A 25,876-nucleotide genomic window follows, 5' to 3' on the forward strand; every position below is an offset into this window, starting at 1 on the left:
GATATATGTCAAGCTAACCCCGTCATGGAAATTACTGCAAATGCAAAACGCTCTGTCATTGGAGGGTGGAAGTTTCTACACACATACAGGTGATATGATTGGTCAATTTGATACCACGTGATGATTTGCGTATCCGGATATATGGAGGTATATCGTAAACAACAGAAGTGGAGCTAAAGTTGACGATATCATTGACGGGTATATACAGATATGCACATTTACAAATTTCCGGAACAGTAAAGTTTGATGTAAATTGCTGGTGAGTTTTCTGGGAGAGTGTTAAATCTTTGTAAAATATGCCGGCGAGATGTTCGCTCGACTAAATCGAGGTTGTGCGAGATTATGAATCAACATGAACTGACATTGGAATAACTTGTCCAATATTTCCGTTATGTTGCCTTTCGCCGCCATGCTGGTGATCACAGCAGTCGCCCCTTGACTTGGTTAGTTTAGATACGAGACATTTCGTTCTAGTCCAACCAGTGTCTGCACACACGCACGACTCTGAAATGTTATTGTAAGTGAAAGGGGCCCTGTAAGGGTTTGGCCATCTTGTCGAAATTCCAATATGTGCGTTAAATTTGGAATCGTTGTTTGTTTATGCTTCTCTTTGGACCAGTTTATGAATATAGGTGTGTCATGCCTGTCAAATAATTTGGTATTGATATTCTTTTGGTACACAGTAAACACCACGAGCCAGTTGATAAATTGTCTAGTTTATGTAACATTTCAAGACGAACGCTTAGTTTGAAAACATCTAATTTTGATGGAAACAACAACTAAATTGAAATTGAAAAGAAGACAGATTGAGATCTGAAAATAAATAATGTTATAGAAACAATTAAGCAACTGCATTTAAATTGAAAAGGAGTCCTAGTGAGATGGCTGAACCTGTGGTAAATCTAGACTTGCTTCATTGAATTCATTACAGTCAGGGCGGGGCAGAAGGGAAAATAATATGGTTCAGAGACTGTGAGACAGTAGTAACTTTGCATGCTTATACTTTCAAACTAATTGGTCTTGAGACTGCAATGAACTGAGATTTTAATGACCAAGTATTCAGTGCTGGATGACTAAGTTATGATATAACAAGGAGTATTGTTTTCAGAGCTCCAGATAAGCTTTTGGTTTTGTGGGTATTTTACTCATGCATTTTAAAATCATTGGGTATCAGTAATTCTATCTGCGTATTCAAATTTCTGTTACCCACTAGTTTTTACACATGTGGGTATTTAAGTTAAATATTAAAAAACACTATTCATCTAGTCCCTGCCAACTGGTGTCGTGTGGGTTCGAGAGCTTTATAGGACTCAAAAATACCTCGATACTTCCTCAAGAAAGTGTGATGGCAAATGATCATGATGTAACTGTCATCGTGGAGTTTGGCAAGGTTGACGGAATGCCCGTTTTTTTCAAAATAGGTTGCTGATTTGCTAATCGAATACGCAGGGTTACTTCACAATATTTTGATGATACGCACAAGTTTTATTTTTGTAGCGTATCTGTAATATTCGTTGCGTATTTGATACGCTTGGATTATATTTTACTGTGTATTTCTGCATTTCTGATGCGTATTTTACGCAGTTACGCAGCTTATCTGGAGCTCTGGTTTTGGATAATAACTTCTTTATTATACATACACAACCTTTCAGGGCTACTTCTTGCCCCTTTATCAGGTGTTAGGTGAACATGACATCTGTTTGTACACATGTACAAATGAAGCCAGTGTTAATTAGATTCATAAAATTAAAGCCAGTTTTTAGCAAGATTGCCGTTCTTCGCTTCAGGAAGAAGTGATGGACATGAAGGTTATGAGTTATGATACCAGTCAAAACAATTGGTTTCAGAGCCATTCGGATGTCAGCTGTCTAAAACAATACTGCTCTGTTTTTCTTAATCAATACCGTATTCGACGTAATAAGCGCCCCGCTCTAATAAGCGCCCACGGCGATATTTGCTAATATATTGGCTATTGGCTAGTGAACAAACCCAATCAGCACCCCAGCTTAATCAGCAAAAATACTGAACAACATTATGTTTTTCTTCATTGAACTGAAGGTAGCAATGAACCAAAAGTGGGCAATAGTAGCCAAACTCCAATTCCGAATTGTATCAGACCAGGAGGATATGTCATCTCCTGATGACTCTTGTTTTACTTACTTCTAATTGGTTTGCCCACCACCGTGGTCTCGTGGTAGAGCGTCCGCCCGCTGTAGAGCGGAAGGTACGGGGTTCAATCTCCGGCCGCGTCATGCCATAAGATGTTAAAAGATGGTACTTGTTGTTACCCTGTCTGGCGCTCGGCATTAAGGGGCTAAGACATGGACTGGTCAGCTCGGAGTCAGTATACTGTGTCTGAGTGGGGTATTCGTGTTAAACTGCGGCATGGTATCTCAGTGAGCTAGCACTATAAATCGGCATCAGTCTGGACTAGTACAAGCAGCCACACAAACACATACACGTACATGCACGTCGCTATATAAGTGCAATAATCTTGTACGCAACGTTAAACCAAATTTCCCCTCACCTCTGATTGGTTTACTCACCTTATCTATCATCTTATGTAAATATTTGGTCATGTATGTTTCAATTCATTTTTCAAAGATACTCAACATCTAGTTAATATGAGGGCATCTTTCTCAACTTGATCCCTCACATCTGGTTCCTATTGGTCTACTCCCTCCTCTTCGACTGTTCCACTACCATGACCACATCCATGGGTAATTTGCCTTTGGTTTAACTAAGTGTTGTGATTTTGGCATACAGTAATTACGGCATGTATTTGTTTTGGGAGACAACCAGCGAATCATTATTTACTTTAATTTGGAATTTCTCGTATTATACCGAAATCAGATATGCTTGTCTGAATGCATCACTCACGTGTGCCGAGAATTTATAAGCCTTGACTCTGATTGGCTGATTAGAATGTTCACCTGACACAGCCTCCAATGATGGTGTTCTTCATAATGATATGATTTTAGTTTTGATGAGATTGCAGTAGATACAGAGAAGACCTTTTGCATTGTCATACATGTACTTATGTATTGTCAGTAGATTACTGCGCATAGTGTTGTGAGAGTGCGCAGTTATCATGCAGAGCTCTAGATAAGCTGCAATATTATCGCAAAATAATTTGCAGAGAAATCAAATCCTAACATATTAAATACCCAACAAAAACCATAAATGCACTACTGAAATAATACTAATGCATATATTCTAACTGTAAGATAAAACAAATGCCCATCAGCTGATCGCAAAATTCATTTTCCAACAATTACCTTTGGTAAAGTATATCAGCGACAAACAAAATCAATTACAGATAGATTCCATTTGAAAAGTACATTGTGCCAAGTCAATATGTTTTAGACGGTTACTGATTGGTGCTGCTAAAAATTGAGTCCATGACCACACACCTTTCTTACAATGCTTGGTTTTCACAAACAAAAATGGCTTCACGTTAGAAAGTTAAAGTACCCAAATGCCAAGAAATGGGTGAGTAAAAAAATAAATGAAAACCCACTAAAATTGTGGATATGCAATTAAAGTTAAACAATGGTTAAAATACCAGTTCTCATCTTGGTTAGTAATCAAAGTTTTGCCCCACAATATTTATGCCGGTACTACATCATGTACATGGGGATTAGAAATTCCAGACTATGTTTTATTCTATCATAATGTTTTAGAATCCTGTATGTCTGTGAGTCATTCATGATTTTATTTTCTCAACAGACAAAAATGTCCCAGTGGAAATCTGTGAACTTCTCCTTGGACCTTAAGTCGTCCGCTGCCCTACAGCGACAGTTTCTCAGGGAGGTCAATCGCTACCCTGCCCTTCATGGGGGCCCACTCCTACTGCAAGCCATCAACAGATATGAAAGGTTCTGGCTGCCTCTTGCTGCCAAATATCCCAGAGAACAACTGGCAGCACCTTTGGATATAGAATGGGTGTGGCATTGTCACATGCTGGCTCCTCTGAAATACCAGAAGGACACCCACACAATTGCTGGATGTATCGTGGACCACAAGCTCATGAATTCATCTGAAAGAAAGTCCTCACTAGCCAAGTCCCAGCAGTACTGGAGACAGATGTATCCATCTGAGCCATTTGAGGTTGACTTGCACGGTTCCCTGGTGGATCCCAAGCTTCAAGGACCATTTGTGTCTTCTTATGACCTTGTTGATGCTGTGTCAAGACAAAAAGTCTTCTTCTATCAAATCTCACTTCCTCATTACCATGACCAGAAGTATTTGGACATTTGTCAGGATCGATACAAGAAGTTTATCTACTTGAAGCAAATGAATCCGGGCAAGTTCATCGTCCCATGCTACGACATTGACTTAATCTGGCACACACATCAACTGCACCCTCTTCTGTATAAGAAGGATAGTGAAGCACTTCTGGGGAAAACCTTCAACCATGACGATACTGTCACTGACCGTTCAGTGGGCTCCAAGCTGTACAACTCGGACATGGAAACTCGTGAACTTTGGCAATCAACCTTCAGAGAAGCCTTTGCTATGTATGGTGCAATGTATCGGGGTAACCCACCTGATGGAAAACTCCACAACATGGACAGAGCCGAGATCTTTGCTGCTGCTACAAAGTCAGCTGTATTGAAATTGGAGTCGGTCAAATTATCGGGCCTGCCGTCTAGTGTGAAGAAGTTTAAGCTGAAGATATCTGCTGCTGCAGACAACAAAGAAATGCAGACTTTGGCCTCATTGAAGAGTCCTAACCAGGAATGGAAAGACAAGAATCTTGTCAACTACAAATTTGAGACAAAGTCAACCAATTGCCTCAAATTTCGTCTTGAAGAAAGAACAGGCTTTGCCTGCTTTGGGAGCCAGATGACTCTGGGAGAAAGTAAGTACCCGATGCTCTCACATATTGAAACTGGAGGAACAACAGCTACTCCATTGAATATCAACATTGACCTTGGAAACAATCAGCTGAAGGTGAACTTCAAGGGAAGCCTTTCCCCACCAGTTCAGGGGCCATGCTTGCTGTTCCTTTCCTCTGGTCGCTATGACAACTGCATCATGCCGGAGAATGTGGAATCAATGTGGGGTCCTGTTCCCCTCCCACCTGTAAAGCCAGGGGAAGAAAACAGATGTGAAGTTGCCACTCATCAGTAAGTATTGTTTCAGTGTGTACACAGGGATCTATCTAGACCTGCTCAGAGGTCAATATTCGTCCTAAAGTCTTCGGCAACTGTCAGGAAATATTCCAAACTTGATATTAAAATAATCCAAATTCATGTTAGTACAGTTGTCAAGGTAGACACAATTTTATGGATAACAACTTCTTTAATACTGTAAAAGCAATCGTCGTTTTTTACAGTATTAATGAAGTTGTTATCCATAAAATTGTGTCTACCTTGTCATCCATCAACGTCTAAGTAATGCCTATCAAACAGTTAGTACTTTATATGGAAAATATATAGCTTTGTGAATTGATTTGTATTTCATTGATAATAGGGTCAATATTGGGCAAGGACCTGTATCGAATGCAATATTAAAATATCTCTACCATGTCTCTGTTTAGAAAATAATAACTTCAATAACTGGGGTGACTATTGGGGCTATTTTCACACTTGCGTTTGTATTCAATAGTACCCTACCCAATAGTAATGCGATAGTATTAAACCAGCTTTTAGGCTTGGGGATTATATCAATCGGTGTAGTAGAAATGAATAAGGTATTGCTGACAATGTCAAATATGGCCATTCTCCACGCTGTTGCTACCCAGTAAAGGGGAGTAACTCTAATCTTAAGTTGTCATGGTCCTTGCTAATCATCATGACCATCATGTCGCTATATAAGTGCAATAATCTTCGACGCGACATTAAACCCCATTTCACTTCACCTCACCTCATCATGACCATACACACGGCAAGTTTAAAATTCTGATGCGGGGGCACGGGTGGCCCAATCGTCTAAGGCGCCGCGATTCGCTGAGCAGAGTTGCGTCCCTTGGGCATGCCAGAAACCTATGATTGTGGGTTCAAATCCCGGTTCGCCCCGAATATGTTTCTAGGTTTGTCAGCACCATACCCGTGCTCATGGGTTTCACCGAAGTGGTAAACGTCTGAGACCTGTATCACTTCGGGCTTTCCTCCCACATAAAGCTGACCGTGATATAACTGGAATACTGTTAAAAGCGGTGTTAAACCTCACTCACTAACTCACTCACTAATTCTGATGCAGAATTTATGCCCACCAATTCCAACACATTTCTCCTGCTTTTGACCTTATTCATCTAAAATATTAACTAGATTATTCATCCATCGAGTGTGTAATATATGATGACAGATTTGATCTATAAAAATCCTTCAAATGATTGTCAATGCCAAATAAAAAAACTTTGTTTGATGAAAGTTTCATCATAAAACAAGGGCGACAGAATTAAGCTTTCTTGTGGGTACAGGGTTATGTCTCAAAACTTAAGGAATTAAGTTTTTTATCCGACTTTAAACTTTTGAACCAGTATATGAGATATTGTTACTTCATCATGTCCATGGGACACACATCAACATGTTCAGGGGAAAGGTAATTTAATATGGGAGAGGGGAGATGGTCATCTATTAGATGATTATAGGGAGAGGGGTCATGGAAAAATGTTGCAAGCATTGGGGTTTGAGGTGAGGGGTGAAACTATCAGACATAAGATGGGTGAGGGGGGAGGAATCAGCAAACTATGATACTGTTCTTATACCAATCAGTGCTCCTCCTTTCCCGTCATCTCCCCCACCCCCACCCCCACAAAAACCACACCCCCTCATCTTGACTAGACCCCAAGGTGATTGTAAGTTCAGTGTACCACCAGGAAGTGATGGAATGCTGCAGACATGGTAAAGCATTAGTTTATCATAGAATGTTTATGATTATGAAGCACCTCAGTAATATTACCCTTGGCGTTGGTATTTATGCCTGATGATCTCCGTACTAGTTAATACACAAGGTGGCAAGTACAGATACTGTTAGTTTCCTCCCGTTTCTTACAGGCTGGTGAACCACACCCAACAATTAGTGTTCACAGTACGTGTCATTCACAGTCTTCCACTGCTCACGTCTGCTATCCAGGTCTTCTATCACGACAAGATGGCTGCTGTAGCCCATCTGGTGGGTTCAGACCAGATACCTCTCCCAACACAGGTAGGCACTTGCTGTCATTCAAATTTCTCAAAGATTCACATACATCATACATTTATTTTCAGCACTTACAGTGTTCCCGTTAAACGGTAATTACCAGTATTTTACTGGTAAAATTAGGCTTCGACCGGTAATTCATCTGACTGCCAATCCCTGTGGATTGGCAAATAAAGTACCTTATAAATCTTTGTTATTGAACATCACATCGGCGATATTCATATAAGTATAGTTTTCGAACAAAGTAAGCTTGTCTGTTGCTATCTGGGTTTCACCATGTCTATTTTCTATGCAGGAAAATAACATTTTGCATACTTCACATGCTTCAAGGTTAAAAATATATTTGTTGTGATTTAGTCTCGAAATATTTAAAATGAGAGAACATTGTGACTGAACTTTGTGTGAATGATCTAACGAAATTACTTCAGAGATGACGTCGTTTATTTGTTGAAAGTTGGGACTGACAAAAACTAAAGGGGACTGGTAATTTTTGGAGTTGCCAGTCCACAAGGACTGGCAGTTTCAAAAGCCAGCGGGAACACTGACTTATCCAGACATCTCTGCTCATATGCAGTTTATTTGTTCCTTGACCAGTGGATCTGTATGCATTCCCGTTATCATTCTCAACTCCCTGGGGAATATACAACCCATGCTGCCTACAGGCACTGGAGGGTTTTTACATCCACCTCACATATGACATCAGGTATCCATTTGCTGGTGGATGATCAGAGGCACATTTGAACAAAGTCACTGGTGCAGCAGCTGTATGAACGTATTCGTGTTTCCACTATCTGGTCATCCTACCAACAGCAGCGGTCGGGTAGCCTAGTGGTTGAAGCGCTCACTCGTCACACCGGGTGCGATTCCCGACATGGGTACAATGTGTGAAGGCCATTTCTGGTGTCCTCCACCGTGATAATGCAGGAATATTGCTAAAAGCGGCGTAAAACAATACTCACTCACTCACTTGCTCATCTACCAGATGCATGGGGTCTTTTGAGTGCACAAAATGTGTCATGTACACGTAACACATGTTATACCCGATTTCATGATGTTACATCCGATGAGTATGAAGGGGTCACATTGCTATATAATTGCAGTAATCAATGCAATGATCAGCTTGTGTAAGGTCACAATACAGGATGGGGCGGTCGGGTAGCCTAGTGGTTAAAGCGTTCGCTCGTCACGCCGAAGACCCGGGTTCGACTCCCGACTTGGGTACAATGTGTGAAGCCCATTTCTGGTGTCCCCCGCCGTGATATTGCTGGAATATTGCTAAAACGGCGTAAAACCAAACTCACTCACTCACTCACAATGCAGGATTATACTTACAGTGTGTGACCCATTTGTTTGGGTGGTGAGACCATGGTGATGCTGACATGTGTTCGGACAAAATGTTTTTAGAAGCTGGAAACTTTGTCCCAGCATGTTTCCACATAAGGATTGAAAGAAGAAGGAAGAATGCACAGTGTGAGATAGAATAAGAATATAAATGTCCAAATTAATGTAAAATTTACAATTATCAGAAGATATTGTGTTGTGGATGAAAACATTTGAAATTATCTTTTAATCAAATTCATATTATTATGATTGATATGGACAAGTTAAGCCTAGCGTTAATCTTTGAATCGAATATTAGCCTCGCATACTTTGTCACCCATACTTAGTATAATTTCCTTTTCACAGAAAACAATTTTGATTTACTTTCAAATGGTAGTGGGTCAGAAGCATGTCAACCATCACAATTATTATTCCCAAAGTTACTATCATCATCGGTTTCACTCACAACTTTTGGTGGTGCGATCATTTTTTGTTGTGCAACGATAGAAAAGTACTTTGTCATGTGAAATAAAACAGAACAGTCTACGCATGTCAGAAGTCTGTAAACCGATGCATCGCACATAGTAACAATATATAGTGTAACCAAATCCTGGCAGCGCTGCATGGAGCTATCAAAATGTTACTTATCACAGACGATGAGTTCCATTGCAATCGGGAATAACAGGTGATTGAGAAAACGGCGTAGCAAATTCAAGTTATTTGTTTGTGTGTCTACACATGTGAAGCAATAAATCTCAGTCACCACAAGATATTTTTTCAAGGTCGTCTCAAGGTGACCCCTCAGTTTTTTAATAGTAGACAGACTGAACTTTAGGTCGCATTGCCGACAGTTTTAGTTGGAATTTTGAGGCCTGTCCATCCCATTCACTCACTCGCTACATCTTTTGCCATGGTTACAGGTAAAGCATCCTGACAAGTGTATAACACTCAACCCTCGGTCAGGCGAGAGAGCCATCCTCATCAAGAACAGTGAAGGAGACTGGGGCATTGTGAAAGGTCGCTGGGGAGGATACAGAAAAGGAGTGGCAGGGGTCAAAGGTTAGAATTTGGAATGATTTTATGTTTGTGCAATATGCTTTTGAAATGAGACAAAACTCTTGTTGCTGTTCATTTGGCATGTTTAAGAGATCAGCAGTCAACATACTTGTTGAACACAATGACTTCCACATTCTGATGCTTTAATATGAACTATACTACTCAAAAGAAGTTAAGGATCACCCAATTCTTTCATATTGGTAATGTTAATCTGTCATGGCATGAGAGATTAACTATTGTAATATGGAAGAATCAGGTGATCCTTAACTTCTTTTGAGTAGTATACAAAGATTCCTGATCCTGATGATCGTACGGCACTGTTCAGAAGGCAATTACTTGTTCCTTTTTATTTTTTTATTATTTTTTTTTACAATGTCGTTGGTCGAAAATTCTAAAAGTGTCAGTGGTTGAAATAGACTTTTTTTTTTTTTCCTCTGCTATACTCGAACCACATGAATGTCGCCATTGTTCTGCCTAAATGACTGCACAACCAGATATGTCATTTTGAAGGGCAATAACTGCAGTGTTAGAAATTGGCACAAGTCCATAGTCCTTGCCAAACTGCCCAATAGTTAAATTAAGGTATCTTCAGGACTGGTAGAAATTTGCCATTTTGGGGGATTTTGCTATATGTTATCTTTATAAGGGCAAGAGAACTGAAACAATTTGTTTCGGATGCTGTTAACTGTTATTGGTGTACACCGCTTCAAACTTTGGTGTGAACACTTAGTGATGTATTTTGATATTTCACAATTATTCCACTTTTCAACAAAAATATTTATCATGGAAAAGCTTTAAAGTATCAATTGTTTACTCTGGGTATGGTTGTCCCACTTTGTGGTGCATCCTGCAGCCTTGGCATGGGTTCAAATGGTCAATAACCATCATGAGTTGAGACTCTGATCTGACCAAATTATGGCAATGTTTGTCGGCCATGTTTGTGGATTTCAGAAAAATGTTATACTTCTAAAAATTATGTTGCTTTCAGCTTTACCATGTTTACTGCCACATTATAACAGAAATACTGTTCAGCGTTCAATCATCGCCCACAAACTCACTTGTGTGCTCTCTATTCAGGAACCAGACATCATCGGGGTAAGCGTGGAGTGCCTGGGTGTCCAGGCTACTTGACCTTCAAATTCTACGACTTACTCCACGGATCTTCGAAGGAGGTCCAACTTACGGATTATCTGCATCAGAAGTTCTCCTTCAAGTTTGGGTCTCTGTTCATGGACCTGAAGCATGGCTATGTTCGCGTGGAAGAAGACACAAGCCAGATCCCGGAGCACATCGCCCTAGCCTTCTCTATCTCCCTACTCCACGTGCTGTGTCAGCCCCGCTCCTCTGACTGGAAGCCAGGGGAACCTGTTCAGAAGCAAGTCTCAAGGGGAACACAATCCGTGCAATACATCCCGTCAAATGACATGGCCTTCATCATGGCTGCAGGCTTTATCACCATGACACCATCCAACCACTACATCTACCACACCTATGGCGCCAATGCCTGTGCTGGTTGTGGTGGAGGTGGGATGGGTGACATTGATGGAGTGGACACTGGGGTGGTTGACACGGATGTTGGGGGTGGCATGGATGGTGGAGGCATGGATGGTGGAGACATAGGATGTGGAGATGTTGGAGATACTGGAGGGTGTGGTGGATGTGGAGGGTGTGGTGGATGTGGGGGAGGGGGAGGAGGGGGTGGATGTGGTGGTGGTGACGGCGGTGGATGTGGGGGTGGGTGCGGTGGTGGGTGTGGAGGAGGGTGTGGCGGAGGATGTGGAGGCTAGATGGAAACATGAAATGAAAAGATCAACGCGGTAAGGGAAAATATGTTTACATTATTTGGTAAATTAACAGGAAAGATCTGCATTTATTAGAGACCAAGAATATTTGACAGCAGAATTAAAACATACATCTCTCAATATCGATATATAGTGTTAGCTTTGAGTGGTTTAATTGTCAGGAAATGATTTCCTCAAGGGACAGCAGATCCACGTGTTTACATACTGTTTGTGCATAATCAATACATGTAAGGGACTGGTGATCTGTTAGGGGAGAGGGGGGCCAGTGAGATTAGGGGTGCGTTGAGGTTGGGGGTGATCACAACCAGGTGGTGGGGTGGATGTCTTGTAAACATGTTACGTATTGGGAAAGGGAAAGGGGAGGGGGGGGGGAGAGACATGAAAAAATGGGAGGGTCGGCAAAATATGATACAGTCCAATCTCACCACCATCATCACCCCTCCCCTCTCCAACCCACAAGTAATATGTGGCCAGTCCCTAATGATGTTTGTATTGTCTTTCTCAAACCATTGCTAAAACCCCAATATTTTTAGAATAATGTACAGTGAGTGTTGATTTGTAAATGCAATCACATGCTGCAAGCATGTTTTAATGCATATTTGATGTTTGCATAATCATAACTTGTAATGGCTATTAGAAAATCTAAAGCCCATAATAACATGCTGTGTTGTAATTTAGTTTTTTAAGATGTCAGCAGTAATATTTTTCGAGTTGATTGAGGTATTTAACAGTGCTCTGAGTCAAGATGGTAACATCTTAGCAGTGATGGGAGCATCTGTGTACACCATAGTTACCATGGGACGCATTATCCCATCTCTCAGAATATTAGAATGATGTTGTGTAACTTTATATTTCAATACATTAACACACATATGATCATGTTGTTCAGAGGTAGCGTACTGCGACTTTTTTGTACATGATAGGATTGGAACACAGATGCTTTGAATTACTTGTAAACAGCTCTGTGTGTGTTAGATCATTATATGATATGGCGAATGTACATCGTGAAATAATTAGACCAGAACATAATCATACCTGAAGATTAGGTGACAGTCATCTAAGGGAGTTGTGTCCCGTGAGCACGCCAGAAACCTATGATTGTTGGTCGAACCCCGGTTCGCCCTGATTATATTTCAATGTTCGTCAGCACCATACCCATGCTCGTGGTTTGACCAAAGTGGTAAATGTCTGAGACCTGCATCCCTTCGGGCTTTCCTCCCACATTAAGCTGACACGCTGAGATATAACTGGAAAACTGTTCAAAGCAGCATTAAACCCAACACACTCACTCACAACCTGAAGATTAACACTAAATATATATATATTACTGTTTGGCTGTGATGGAGATTAACACAGTACTTCATATCAGTAGAAAATGTTACCATTGACTTGGTGTTACCATTTTACTCTTGTGACATCTTAGTGTTTTTGGTGGAAACAGATGAATTTCTTTGGCAAACAGCCCTATGGTACCTTCATTATTTTCATTACTTTTATGTCTTTCATTTTCATAAATTACTGTTTGATATTGCTATGGCATTTTAAAAATTCCTGCTTGACCCCTAAATTTCCAGTATTCTCGTCAGTACTCACTGAAAGGGGCTTCCATGTACACTGACATGTATTTTGCTAATAAGAGATTTATCACTGACAGGATGTTATAAAGAAAAAAGCAAGAGAAGAGAAAAACTGTCAGAAATTTGTTTCTTCTGTCACCAGCCTTGACGAAATATGTACGAGAGAGTAAAAATATAAAACAATCTGTTTCTTCTGTAGCTTATAGTCTTCTTGTATTTTTGAGTATGACATGACAATGATCAGTAGAGGACGTAACGTGTAAGCGAGACGGCTCTCCCGTCTCGCGTATAACTGACCACCTGAGAGGGGGTCACTCGTATGCGTGACGGCCTGTCATTGGACCATGGATTTCTGCATTTTGCACAAAAATGTCTCTACAAGCGTTATTTGTGAAAATAATTAAACAAAATTAAGTACAGTTATTGATCATTCTACTAGTTATCGAATGACATGATAAAAATGTCATAAGAAAAATAATAAACGGTCAAATTGGGAGAAAAATGTGCAAAAATCGAGCAAAATGTTCTGTTTCTGTGCGTAGTTTCGTGGTTAGAACAAGGAGGAAATGTATTTTGATCACGTATTAGGAACACAATTTTGCAGTGGGTAATATATTTTTAGGTGGAAGTAAAATTGTTGGAAAACAAAGTATTTCTGTGAAATAATGAGTAATGCTTGGTATCAAACGACATAAAATATTGAAAAGTAAATTAAAAGATTCAAATTTGGGGATTTTGGACAGCGATTTTCGCCTATGTGCATATTTTTCAGAAACATAATTTCGGTATTTTCTTAAAGCTTATTTGTTGTAGTGTAACAACATATATATACTTTTTTGGGCACACGAACGCACACCTATGTGGGTTGAAACGCGTTGGACAGCGAATTTCTCCTATGGCATTCATCTTTGATGAATTCTGTAAACATGAAAGTTTATGTTAAAATATTTAGATTTTTGTTTTTGGCTTGCATTTCAGATCACCAGGTCTGGTATGTATTTGTTCTTTGTTTTCACGAATAGATATAAGAAAACAAATTTAGATTATTCAGTTTTGTTACATTTTTAAAATGTTTGTTTTCCGACCTGCTAACGTACAGGTCCCTTTTAAATGAGTCTACGATACAATGTACAAGTTATAATAATTGGCCAATAATTGTTTTTTTAACTGACCAGTTTTTGATGGTCAACATGTTACTTTTGTGACTGAGATTGTTGATATATACGTGAAGGTCTGACACAACTGTTTTGATATATACGTGAAGGTCTGACACGACTGTGTTGATATATACGTGAAGGTCTGACACGACTGTGTCTTGTTGGAGTTGGTGAGGATGTAGTTTCCTCATGCATGTTAAACCACATTGTTTTCAGAGCTCCAGATAAGCTGCGTATCTGTGTAAAATACGCATCATTAATACAGAAATACGCAGTAAGATAAAATCCAAGCGTATCAAATACGTAACGAACATTACAGATACGCAACAAAAATAAAACTTGTGCCAGTGTGTGCGTAACATCAAAATATTGTGAAGTAACCCTGCGTATTCGATTCGCAAATCAGAAACTTATTTTGAAATTATAAACAGGCATTCCGTCAACCTTGCCAAACTCCACGATGACAGTTACATCATGATCATTTGCCATCACACTTTCTTGTGGAAGTATCGTTTTGAGTCCTATAAAGCTCTCGAACCCACACAACACCAGTTTGCAGGGACTAGATGAATAGTGTTTTTAAATATTTAACTTACCGTATTCGACGTAATAAGCGCCCCGCTCTAATAAGCGCCCACGGCGTGTGAACAATCCCAATTAGCTCCCTTTCCGATTGATCAAGGTACACGGTACTTATTTATTTGCATATAATACGCACTCGTGTGTTATATGCACCCTTAATTATGGGCAATTAAATTCTGGAAAAATATATCTCTCATAATATAAACATTTCAGGCTGTCCGCATAAACGACAAAATTTATCTTTCAACTCTTTTTTTTCGACAAAATAATATTCCAATGAAAGCCCCCTATTTCTAATTTTGAGAGCGCCCTGGGCGCTTATTACGTTGAATACAGTAAATACCCACGTGTGTAAAAGTAGAGGGTAACAGAAATTTGAATACCCAGATAGAATTACTGATACCCAATGATGTTAAAATGCATGGGTAAAATACCCACAACACCGAAAGCTTATCTGGAGCTTGTTTTTTTTTTGCATGTGTTCAATTGTTGGGGGGGCAGATGTTTTTATTGGCCTTATTGAATAAGACCATTATATTTGTATTTGTTGGATTACAGATGTTGGCGTAGTGAAGATAATTTTATTAAGTGTCTTTGTACTTTACCTTGGTATATAGTACCTTGTTTCTCCTAACTCTACATGTGCAATTTGTCTGTTTATCTCGGGAGACCAATATAAGGGAAGTTTTCTTCATCTGTCTGAGATGTCACTTTTGACAATAATATTGAGTTGATCTGTGATCCAACAAATTAAAGAATAACTGGCTAAGATGACTCCAATGAACAAGTAATCAATGTTATTTGTAAATTAATTAAAAAAGCAAATGTGATTTTATGTTACGAGTGTTCACTCTGATGTTCAGCTCCATGATATTTTGAAGGAGTTGCTGTTTGTTTTATGTTGTCAACATGACAGAGGTTATATGTAGATTAAATAATATGTGACTGAGCTGAAGAGCAATTAGCCCAGGCTGCATAATACAATGCCAACTGACCAAAATTATGGGCCATTTGCAAAGATATGGGCCCAACTTGTGATGAATCACAACCAGCAATATCTTTACATTGCTTCGTGAAGTGAACAACTGTCATTTGTGAAGTACTCTTGGAGAAAGCACATACAAGCTGTCCACTAAGCGTCCGGATACACAGACTTGAACCTTTCCTTCAAATCCTTTGAGCAAGTTGAGAGTACATTTTAATCTTATTTTATGGACTGTTATTAACTCATCTCTGGACTGAAAACTATTTTACCCTGGTTTCAAACTAATGGCTACTGAAAATTTGTTTCAGTCTCTGACAGTATATTGACTAACTTTGTCATGGACTGTCATTGTATTGCATGCACTGGTATACCAGCAGGTATGCAGGGATAGAAACTTACTTCTGTTAGTCTAGTCCTTTCGATATGTGTTGAAAACCTTCAGAATACAAGTAATAGTGTCTTTTGGCAATCTTAACCATGATGAATTTTGATTACAACTTTGGACTAGTTACAGAATCTAGAGCTGATGAGTACAAGATCTAGATGAGCGGTGGGGTAGGCTAGTGGTTAAAGTGTTAGCTCAATCTCATTTACATCAGATATCAGTTCTAGCTGCCACTAACAAAGATCTGAGGACACCCCATAACATGCTACACTCACATGCTGAACGTTTGTCATGTAACCATGAATCCCTAAGTTTTCTGTGCTATTCCAGTGTGGCTTAAGCCTTTAAGCCTTTATTGGTTCACCTGAATGTGAAGGAATTGGCGTTTACATTTAGGAAACATTACAGAAACTGTGTGTGCATTAACTGGATAGGGTCAGTTTGGTAATACCAAACAAGCAACACATGTACTGCAAGGTGAAGGCTGCTTCTTTCTTGGCAATCATTATGGCTTTCTGTACAGTGCTGACCTACATACACTGCTGTCATCATAACAATAATATTGGTTGGTTGGTTTGTTGTTTAACACTGCACTCAGCAATATTCCAGCTATATGACAGTGGTCTGTAAATAATCGAGTCTTGACCAGACAATCCAGTGATTGACATCATTAGCATCGATCCATGCAATTGGGATCGATGACATGCATCAACCAAGACAGAGAGCCTGACCACCCGATCCCATTAGTCGCCTTTTATGACAAGCATAGTCACCTTTTACGGCAATCATGGGTTGCTGAAGACCTATTCTACCCTGCACATAACAATAATAAACACATTCTTGTACTGCTGAAAAATGTTATGGATGACGCAATTCTAATATATGACTGAAGGTAATCTGTCATGCCATGAAAGAATTGGCTGGTCCTTAATGTTTTGGAGTAGTATAAATCGTAATCGTGTTGAAAACTTGTTTAATAACCTCTGTTAGAGCAACATATGATATCATTCATGAAACATGTTTAGAGGATGTGAATATTGTTCGGGCATGGGTGGCCCAGTCTTCTAAGGCGATGCCAGAAACCTATGATTGTTGGATAAATTCCTGGTTCGCCCCAATTATGTTTCCAGGTTTATCAGTTCCAAACCGGTGCTCATGGGTTTCACCAAAGTGGTAAACGTCTAAGACCTGCATCACTTCAGGCTTTCCTCCCACTGTATGCGGACATGCTGTGACATGGACCTGGAGCAGCATGAAACCCAACTCACTCACTCACTTGTTCATGTTTCACTAGGGACACGGGTGGCCCGGTAGTCTGAGGCGCCGCGATTCGCTGTGCAGAGTTGGGTCCCTTGGGCACGCCAGAAACCTATGGTCGTGGGTTCGAATCCAGGTTCACCCCGATTATGTTTCTAGGTTTGTCAGCACCGTACCCGTGCTCGTGGGTTTCACCGAAGTGGTAAACGTCTGAGACCTGCATCACTTCAGGCTTTCCTCCCACATTAAGCTGACATTCCGTGATATAACTGGAATACTGTTAAAAGCGGCGTTAAACACAACTCACTCACTCACTCATGTTTCACTGAAATAACACAGAAAGCTAAGGCATGTGAGTATATGTCCTGTAAAGCTGAACTCTTGGTACACGTCGTCATGCGATATGTTATCCTCAATATCATTTCTGATTGTGATATTGCATGTTGTTTTCTTCATAATATTAACATAGATGTAATATTTTATGAAACAAATCTGTAAATAGACAGTCAAAAACAACCTTTGATAGACATATTTGGCTTGAGAGCCACTTCCATTTTAAAGCTGATCGCGCCGATTGCATGACTATCTGTGATTCGTTGTTATCTTCTTCTTGTTGATGCTGATGGAAGACTTGGACAGTGTTTATAAATTGATATTCTTCCAGTTGTATGTGTTCTTTGTGGCTAAAGCTGAAGTGGTAGATGTGCCTTTCTTGTGCAAGTTGGCATAATGAATGATTCACAAACTACCCCGAACTAATATTTTCTTTACATTATTGCAGACATCTAAGAATATGGACATCATTTGTTATGCTGCATAATCTGATATGTCACAAAATAGGGTACAGATATTTAACCCAATTTCAGTTTGGTAGGTTGAAAATAAAATAAATCCAATTTTAGATAATTTTTTTATATTTCTTTTTAAGTAAGGGGGTTGGAATGTGGGGCATGAGGAAAAGGGAAAGAAAGATGTTTAGAGTTACCTCCCTTTCCCTGAGAACAATGTTAAACAGGTGTAATTTATAGTATTTTAATTAATTTATATATGTTGATAGCGACAGAAAATGAGGTATTTTTATATTTAACTTGTTTCTGGTTGGCTGGCTGGATTTGTAAACCCAGGTTTTTACAAAGGTCTGTCCAAATTAATGTCATTTGTTATGATTTTATATCTTTATATGTTTATTACATCCTTGAGCAGTCAGAATGTGACAGATATTGCTGATCTAGCATTACATTTTACTTAATCCTTGTTCATTCTAAGACATTTTCATTTCAAGAGGACAATTATTGTCATAATCATTTAAAAAGAAACCAAAATGACATGTATAAAAATGTATTTTGCAAGGTCTTTAAACTTGCATGAGATACGCTGTTCAAAATTAAGCATGGAATTCAAGACGTCTTTGTCATAACCCTAATGTTAAAAATGTAAGTGATTTAGGGGTCCATTGATTCCACCATCTACATCATGAGCAAACCTCAGGACCCCCTTAATGTTGAATTCTGACATGCAGTGGATTACCAGATGTAGCCATGTAGTCCTTAATCCTTACTTAGTACTCCAACTTCTTAATGCCTATCAAAGAAGTTAGTCACAACAGGTTAACTGGATGAGAAAATAGAAAAAGATAAGTGCTGATTGTATATGTCATTTATTCTTTGTATTGAAAGATCTGAAAAGTGGTTAATTCACAATACCCAGCATTTCAAGGCTAAAAGTCAAAGGCCTGTGTTTTGTTTTTGTAGTTCTAGCAGACCAACATGAGAAAATGTATCACAGGTTTTCTTCATTCCAAGAAATTGTGATTTTTCATTTTACAAAACCTTTTATTCTGTGAACAACAAATGAACATACTGTAAACTTAAGACTAAAATATCAAAAATATTGCATGTTCAGATTCTTAGAGGAACTGCAATAAACCCTGTACATATTTTTGCAACAATTACCTGTATGTAATCTGCTGTTTTTGATGTCTTTGATATGTGTGTATTCAAAATAGCCAAAGTTTGAGAATTGAAAGCGATGTGACTAATTTTCTGCATGTCTTGATTTGGGCCAGTTTTATGTTTTAGTTGAAAGATGTTTTTTTGACACTTTTTTCAACAACTGAATGAAGTGCTGTGAATGATTTGGACATGTATAATATTTTTTTATGTTGTCATAGATGTAGGGGTTTCAGCAAAATTTTATAGTTTACAACTAATCATGTTGATCTGAATTTATGAACATTGGTTATCTAAGATAGAAGAAACTGAACTATGCTGAACAATAAGTGACCATATTTGTCCTAGATTCTTTTACTGTTATTGAGGGCATGGGTGGTCCATTCGTCTGAGGCTCTGCAATTCACGTTGCAGAGTTATGTGTCTTGGACGTGCCAGAAACCTCTGATTATGCGTTAGAATTCTGGTTCGCCCTGATTCTGTTTCTCTGTCTCTCAGCACGGTGGTCGTAGGTTTCACTGAAGTGGTCAACGCCTGAGATCTGCATCACTTTGGGCTTTCCTCCCACGTAGTGTGACAGCCGTGATATAACTGGAATACTGTTAAAAGCTGCACTTAACCCAAACCTCTCACTCACATTTACTGTCAAGGTTATATAGCATTTTCTAAATGAGTCTTTTTTGCTGAATTAAACCATTTTAAGCACTTTATGTACCAATTCGGCCTTCCATATATGACTAATTTGACACATATGTCCCAAGTTACAAACTTGATGATGTGGAACCAAGACACACTGCCAGACATGAAAAGCACCTCAGTATACAGGCCGACAGTCAGTCCTGAGCCATCCTCGATGATACAGGGAATTGCATCTCCTTACTGTTTGGATAAATACCCTGGACCCATTCCCCTGTCCATTGTAGGGGTTGTTTCTGGAGCTAGTTGTGAACTATAAACTTTTGAGAACATCCTCTTTTGCTTCTGGTGTTTACAATGTTTTTGACTTCATGTATTTTCTACAAGTACATGATATGTGAAATCTGTAATCCATGCAACAGTTACTGCATCAAACTGTGCATGATGGCACCCATACCATTTTGGAGGGTTTTTTTTAATTCTATTTTGAGACCTTGTTCTTTATGTTGATTTAATATTTACACCAAGTATCTTCCTTTCAGTAACTACTAACATTACTTCTATTTTATGTATTTTGTAGTTGTGCTCAGGTTCAAGAGGACACCATTTTTTATTTGTTTCACACCAGCCATATGTTTCCTACCAACAAAAGTAGAAATTAAGATTATTCCAAACTATACACACCCAACATATTAGATACTGTGATCCTGGAATCTTCTCCAAACTAAGAAAAAGAAATAGGAGTTACATCCCTTTAAACATATTGATCTCTTGACTTCTACTCCAGGGCCCCGTTCCACAAAGCGATCTCAGCACCAAGGTGATCGTAAGTCCCGTACTTAAACGTAGACTTACCATCATTGCAGCGATAAGTTCGTTTTGTGGAAAGGGGCCCTGTATTGGCCATCAGAAGAAAGGAGAGGAATATTTGCCTGCCATCGGGATACATCTAGGTTTATTTCTTCTTCTGTTCCTGACCGACCCAAATTATCAACCTCATGGTTACCTGTGGTCACCTGAAATACAAAAATGAATCCACCCCACCACCTCCATTTTTCCCCACACGTTAATGGGCATAAATAGCATAAAATTGGGGTTGTTGCCGGTCTCAAATTCTAAAATATAGCTTTTTGAAAATATTTAAGAAATAGGCTGAACAATGTGTCTGATGTATAACACCATGAACTTTTTGTGTATTGTCCTCAAAAGTCTTTTTCTTCTTCCCAGTCTTTGAGTTCATTTTAGTGCTGGACATATATCTTGCTCAAAATCTTTTTGTATGTGCAATATCAATGCACTTAGAAAAGGTCCACATGTCTAGATCTTCTTCCTGTCTGTACTGTGTACATGAGCAATGGGCAATCAGATGTGTAAAATGTATTTCTCACCTGTACTCTTGGACCAGGTCGTATTACTATTACTGCTGTTAACAAAACAGAACAATCAATTTGTGTTTTACAGCTGTGGAGTAATCATACTAGTAGATGTTTTCCAACATCCAACATCATTTTGATATTTTCACAATTTCAAAGCCCAGAGGAATATGTCACAAACTGAGAGGCAGCAGAAACTATACCATGTTTTTTTTTTTAGGAAGTTGAATATTTTAAGAAGTGTTGTTAAAATTTGAATCTATTTAAGGTCATTCCTGTTTGTAAAACGAAATCAGTGCCTGGGTTATTTTGTGTAAAAATAAAATGGTTAAATAAAGATGGGGGGTAAGAAATAAATTTTTGCAACCATATGACCCCTACCATGTTGGAAATGTAAGTGGGGGCCGAAAAAATATGTCTAAGATACCCACCAGCAAATTTGTATTGTGCAATTTGTTTTTTAATTTTTAAAAGTTTTAAATCAAATTAAGTTTTTTTTCAAGTAAGACCACACGGAAGTATTCTTTGAGTGCTGACAAGTATCAGTACAGGTTATTTTCTTAATACATATAATATATATGTATAATATCTTCGACCTAAATATTTTTTATTGAAGATCAAACAACTGTGAGGTAAAGTTTTTTTTGCTCCTCTGTTTACTTTCATAATCTAATAACATTTTCCATCTTGCTTGAGTTGGCCCCATTGATTTCTTTTCATTCAGACAAATACAAATGTATCTGATTAATGTGACATGTGAAAAGAGACCAGTTTTATTATATAAAGTTATAATTATTGTATTTCTATATGCAGTATGATAATACCCATTTCATGACATACTTATTAACTGACTACCTAAACCATATGTTTTCAAGTATTAGTTTTGGCTCCCTAAAGCTGTATTGGCCTATATGATGCAGGCCAGTTTGAGCATGTTACAGATAGTTCAGTGGTCGATTAATGTTTTTGATTTGATCGTTACAGAATTACAAGAATCGGTATATGAGTAGGCATGTCTTAACGACTCGTCAGTGAATCATGACATCCATACTGTTTATTGAACTTATATCTTATAAGATACCATAATGAAAGTAGTTTTATGAGATGCTACCAAAATAGGTCAACAAAAAGAATATGAGCACTTCAAGAAACAATCATTTGTTTAAAAAATTGACTGATACAATTTTTAAAGAGAGATTTCCCTGTAGTGCAAGATGTGCAGCAGATATCATATTTTTATGCTACTGTTTATTCGAAAATATTATTTCACTGTAAAGTCAAGATATTTCCCTAAGTGCTTCATTTTTCGAGGGAGCCTTAATCATTAACCCCTCTGTTCCTGAGGTCTATGAGCTACCTCGACCTGTATTTCTGTGACCCCACCCATCCCTTTCAGTTGAGGAATCAGTGACCTATGACTGTTCAGATCAGTTTGAAACCCCTACAATCTGAATCAGATCTATACATCGTTGCTTTTAGTGTACACCTACCTACATATGTTTTTACTCATTATTTTATACATATATTAGATTTATTCATGTAAACAGAGGTAGACATGTCTACTAACTGAAATAGAGCCTGTTGTGATATTGACAGTTTCTTCAAATATATATTTTGTGAGGTTCTTTGAAGTTCTTGTTAGATTATATTTTGTTCTTGTTGACTTTTATTCAACATTTTGTGAAAGACTAGGACATATATTATATCCTATACTCAAGCACCTATATATTACAAGTGGCCTAGAAGAAAGTGTTGTCTTTCATTTTGTATCTCATACTTATAGCCTTCACAGGAGGTTCTCGCTCATATTGTTGAATGTATCAGAATAAAAACGTTGAGTTCGCAATCCAGTATTATGTTGTGTTATTACTGTTAAAATCGACAATGCTTGTCGTAAGAGGCTACAAAAGGGATCGGGTGGTCAGGTTCGCGGACTTGGTTAATACAGTTCATCGTATCCCAATTGCATAGGTCGATGCTCATGATGTCAATCACTGGATTGTCTGGTCCAGACTCGACTGAACAGCTGTAATATTGCTGAATGCAGCGTTAATCAATAAAAAACAGCCTTACAAACAAAAAAGAATTGGTATATGTATCTGTTCTACCCCACAACCCAACAAAGGGTGAGGGGAATCAGGTAGCCCATTTGTTGTACAGAGTTACACCTCTTGGGAATGCCAGTATCCTATGATGGAAACTTCAGATCACAGATTTTCCATGATGATGCTTGGTCTGTCAACACCATACCTGTGGCCAAGGGTTACACAAGAGTAGTGAACTTCTATAACCTGTATGGCTCAGGGCTTGTCCTGCCAGGTCGAGGCTGACATAACTGAACCACTGGTCGAACAAGTATTAAACCCAAGACACTCACTCACTCAAACGGGGACTGATCACACTCTCAGTCAGACTCGCAAGTGGATCACACTTAATATTCATTATGGGGTAGAAAATTCATGGAATTACTTACAAAGCACGAAATATATTGTCTATAAACAAGCAGATCAAGCCCACTTTGAACTTTTGTAGCTCTAATTTGTACCATTTGTTGATTATTTGCAATATGCAGAGAGATAACATTAATCCACTATTACTGATACGTATTTGTTGATCAGTGTATATTAAATATCTCCTCAACCCCCACACTGAGGAGTTCTGAAATATGGTAGATTCAGTGGGGAGGGGCGCCTCTCGTAGATCACAGATTCCCTGACGCTTGTCCAAAGAGTCAACCAACATGGCGAAGTCGGACGTGGTTACTTGGTTGATTGCATGTTGTTGTACCCTGATGGTGTGGATTCCTGCTTGTACCAAGGACGGCTTCTTATATCCTGTGAGAAAATATTGCCGTACCGCCTGAGAAGTGTATGAAAATCAACAGTGGTAAAAGGAACGGTTCATCAACAACTACACGGGAATCTGCTGAAAACATTCTAAAACACATCTTGTAGGGCTGGGTCGGATAACTCGGGTACTCGGGTCGGGTGGGTCCTGAGTAGGACCCGGGTACCCACAGGACTACCCGGACCCATGGTTAGTCACATGATATCTTGTTTAATGACAAAAACTCACCATAGCTCAGTGGTTACACTACAAGTTGCTAATGTTCGCATTTCTTTCTGACGATGCACACATTCCTTTTGACTTGTATATGTTTGAGTAAAGATATAGCTTCAGTCAACTTCAGTGTACGCTTGCTCTGATCGTTTGATACATGTATCTAAATAATTTTGGCCAGGGCTGCGGTGAAACAATTCCCAATCAGACATTTTGTCCCCAACTCTTGTAGTGGGTACTCGGGTAGGGTCGGGTAATAGGGGGTCGGGTACCCGGGTAGTAAATGTGGACTCGTCCCATCCCTAACATCTTGGATAGATTTCATGCAACCTCAACTGCCTCAGGTCGTAAGAAGAATCCAAGTTTCTTCACATTTTGCATGCATACAATACCAGACGTAGCAATATTCAATCATCCACCATGATTAACTGAGAGGGATAGTTTCTTTTGATTCTCAGTTTATAATATGTGACGCAAAAGCAACGCAAAGCAAAGCAAAGCAAAGCAAAAGCAAATGAGATTCGGGATAGAATAGGTCTTCAGAAACCCATGCTTGCCTTAAAAGGGATCGGGTGGTCAGGCTCGCTGACTTGGTTGATGCTTGCCACCGTATCCCAATTGCATGAATCGATGCTCATGATATCACTCACTGGATTGTCTGGTCCAACTGAAGCAAAAGCAAAGGAAAACGTCATAAAAAATCAAAATTGATTTCTGTACATGTATTTCAATATGAGTATCTCACTTTGTAAACATGAACACAATAATTTGCTAAGCCAGAACATTTATACAGGATCTATATTGTAAGTGGTGCTAAATTACCGTATTTCCTATAAAAGATGCTCGAACGTCTATCACTTTCGCGCAAGCCGTTGACCCGATGTCTGTGAGAGGTCCGGCTTTTATCATGTTTAATACTGATACAGTGGCAACTCACTACCTTACTGAATACAAAAGGTACATTTGGAGGAAACAGTTATTATAAGGGGGTCCCGCTTCTATTGACAGAGCGTATAACGCGGCGTCAGTTTGAGGCCGGTGAGTATTAGTGGTCAAGCATCTAACAGAGGAAATACGGTACTAATATTTAAGAAAAAATATATCTCACGGAATGAATGTCAGGGTGCCGTTTCAGGAAAACTGCTTCTATGTGTTTTGTAGCTGCTACTAGTATCAGTTGACATCGATTGTGACATAAACATTAGTGAGAAATCTCTAATCACTCTGACCATATATATTAATCACCTGAATATTACATGTCCATGTTGATGGGCTTATAATGAGCTCAGAAACGCCTGATCAAGAAAAGGTCATTTGGGTATTTATTTGGGGTGTTTTAACTCAAAGCTACCAAACAAAACGGACGTATCTGGAATAAATCCGTCAAACATAAAATTAAAAACGTGTACCCTAAACGGCAGCAACATCACCAAACACGCTGACACTCTCCCACAACACGCTAACGCTCTCCCACAACAGTTGACCCGTGAAGATCCGGGACAGAATAGGTCTTCAGCAACCCATTCTTGCCGTAAAAGGCGACTTTGCTTGTCGTAAAAGGCTACTAACGGATCGGGTGGTCAGGTCG

At 39.0% G+C, this 25,876-nt stretch overlaps 1 protein-coding gene across 1 annotated transcript; it reads left to right on the forward strand.

Annotated features, from left to right (window-relative positions):
• Window positions 1-138: 138 nt before the first annotated feature.
• On the forward strand, window positions 139-23,066 carry LOC139445575 (uncharacterized). Its single transcript, XM_071226732.1, has 5 exons — window positions 139-259; window positions 3,730-5,132; window positions 7,005-7,155; window positions 9,390-9,528; window positions 10,603-23,066. The coding sequence occupies exons 2-5, from the start codon at window positions 3,736-3,738 to the stop codon at window positions 11,310-11,312; spliced, it is 2,397 nt and encodes a 798-aa protein (XP_071082833.1). The 5' UTR covers window positions 139-259; window positions 3,730-3,735; the 3' UTR covers window positions 11,313-23,066.
• Window positions 23,067-25,876: the final 2,810 nt, after the last annotated feature.

The sequence above is a fragment of the Haliotis cracherodii genome, unplaced genomic scaffold, assembly GCF_022045235.1.
Source record: "Haliotis cracherodii isolate W230 unplaced genomic scaffold, xgHalCrac1.p SCAF_6, whole genome shotgun sequence".
Lineage (NCBI taxonomy): Eukaryota > Metazoa > Mollusca > Gastropoda > Lepetellida > Haliotidae > Haliotis > Haliotis cracherodii.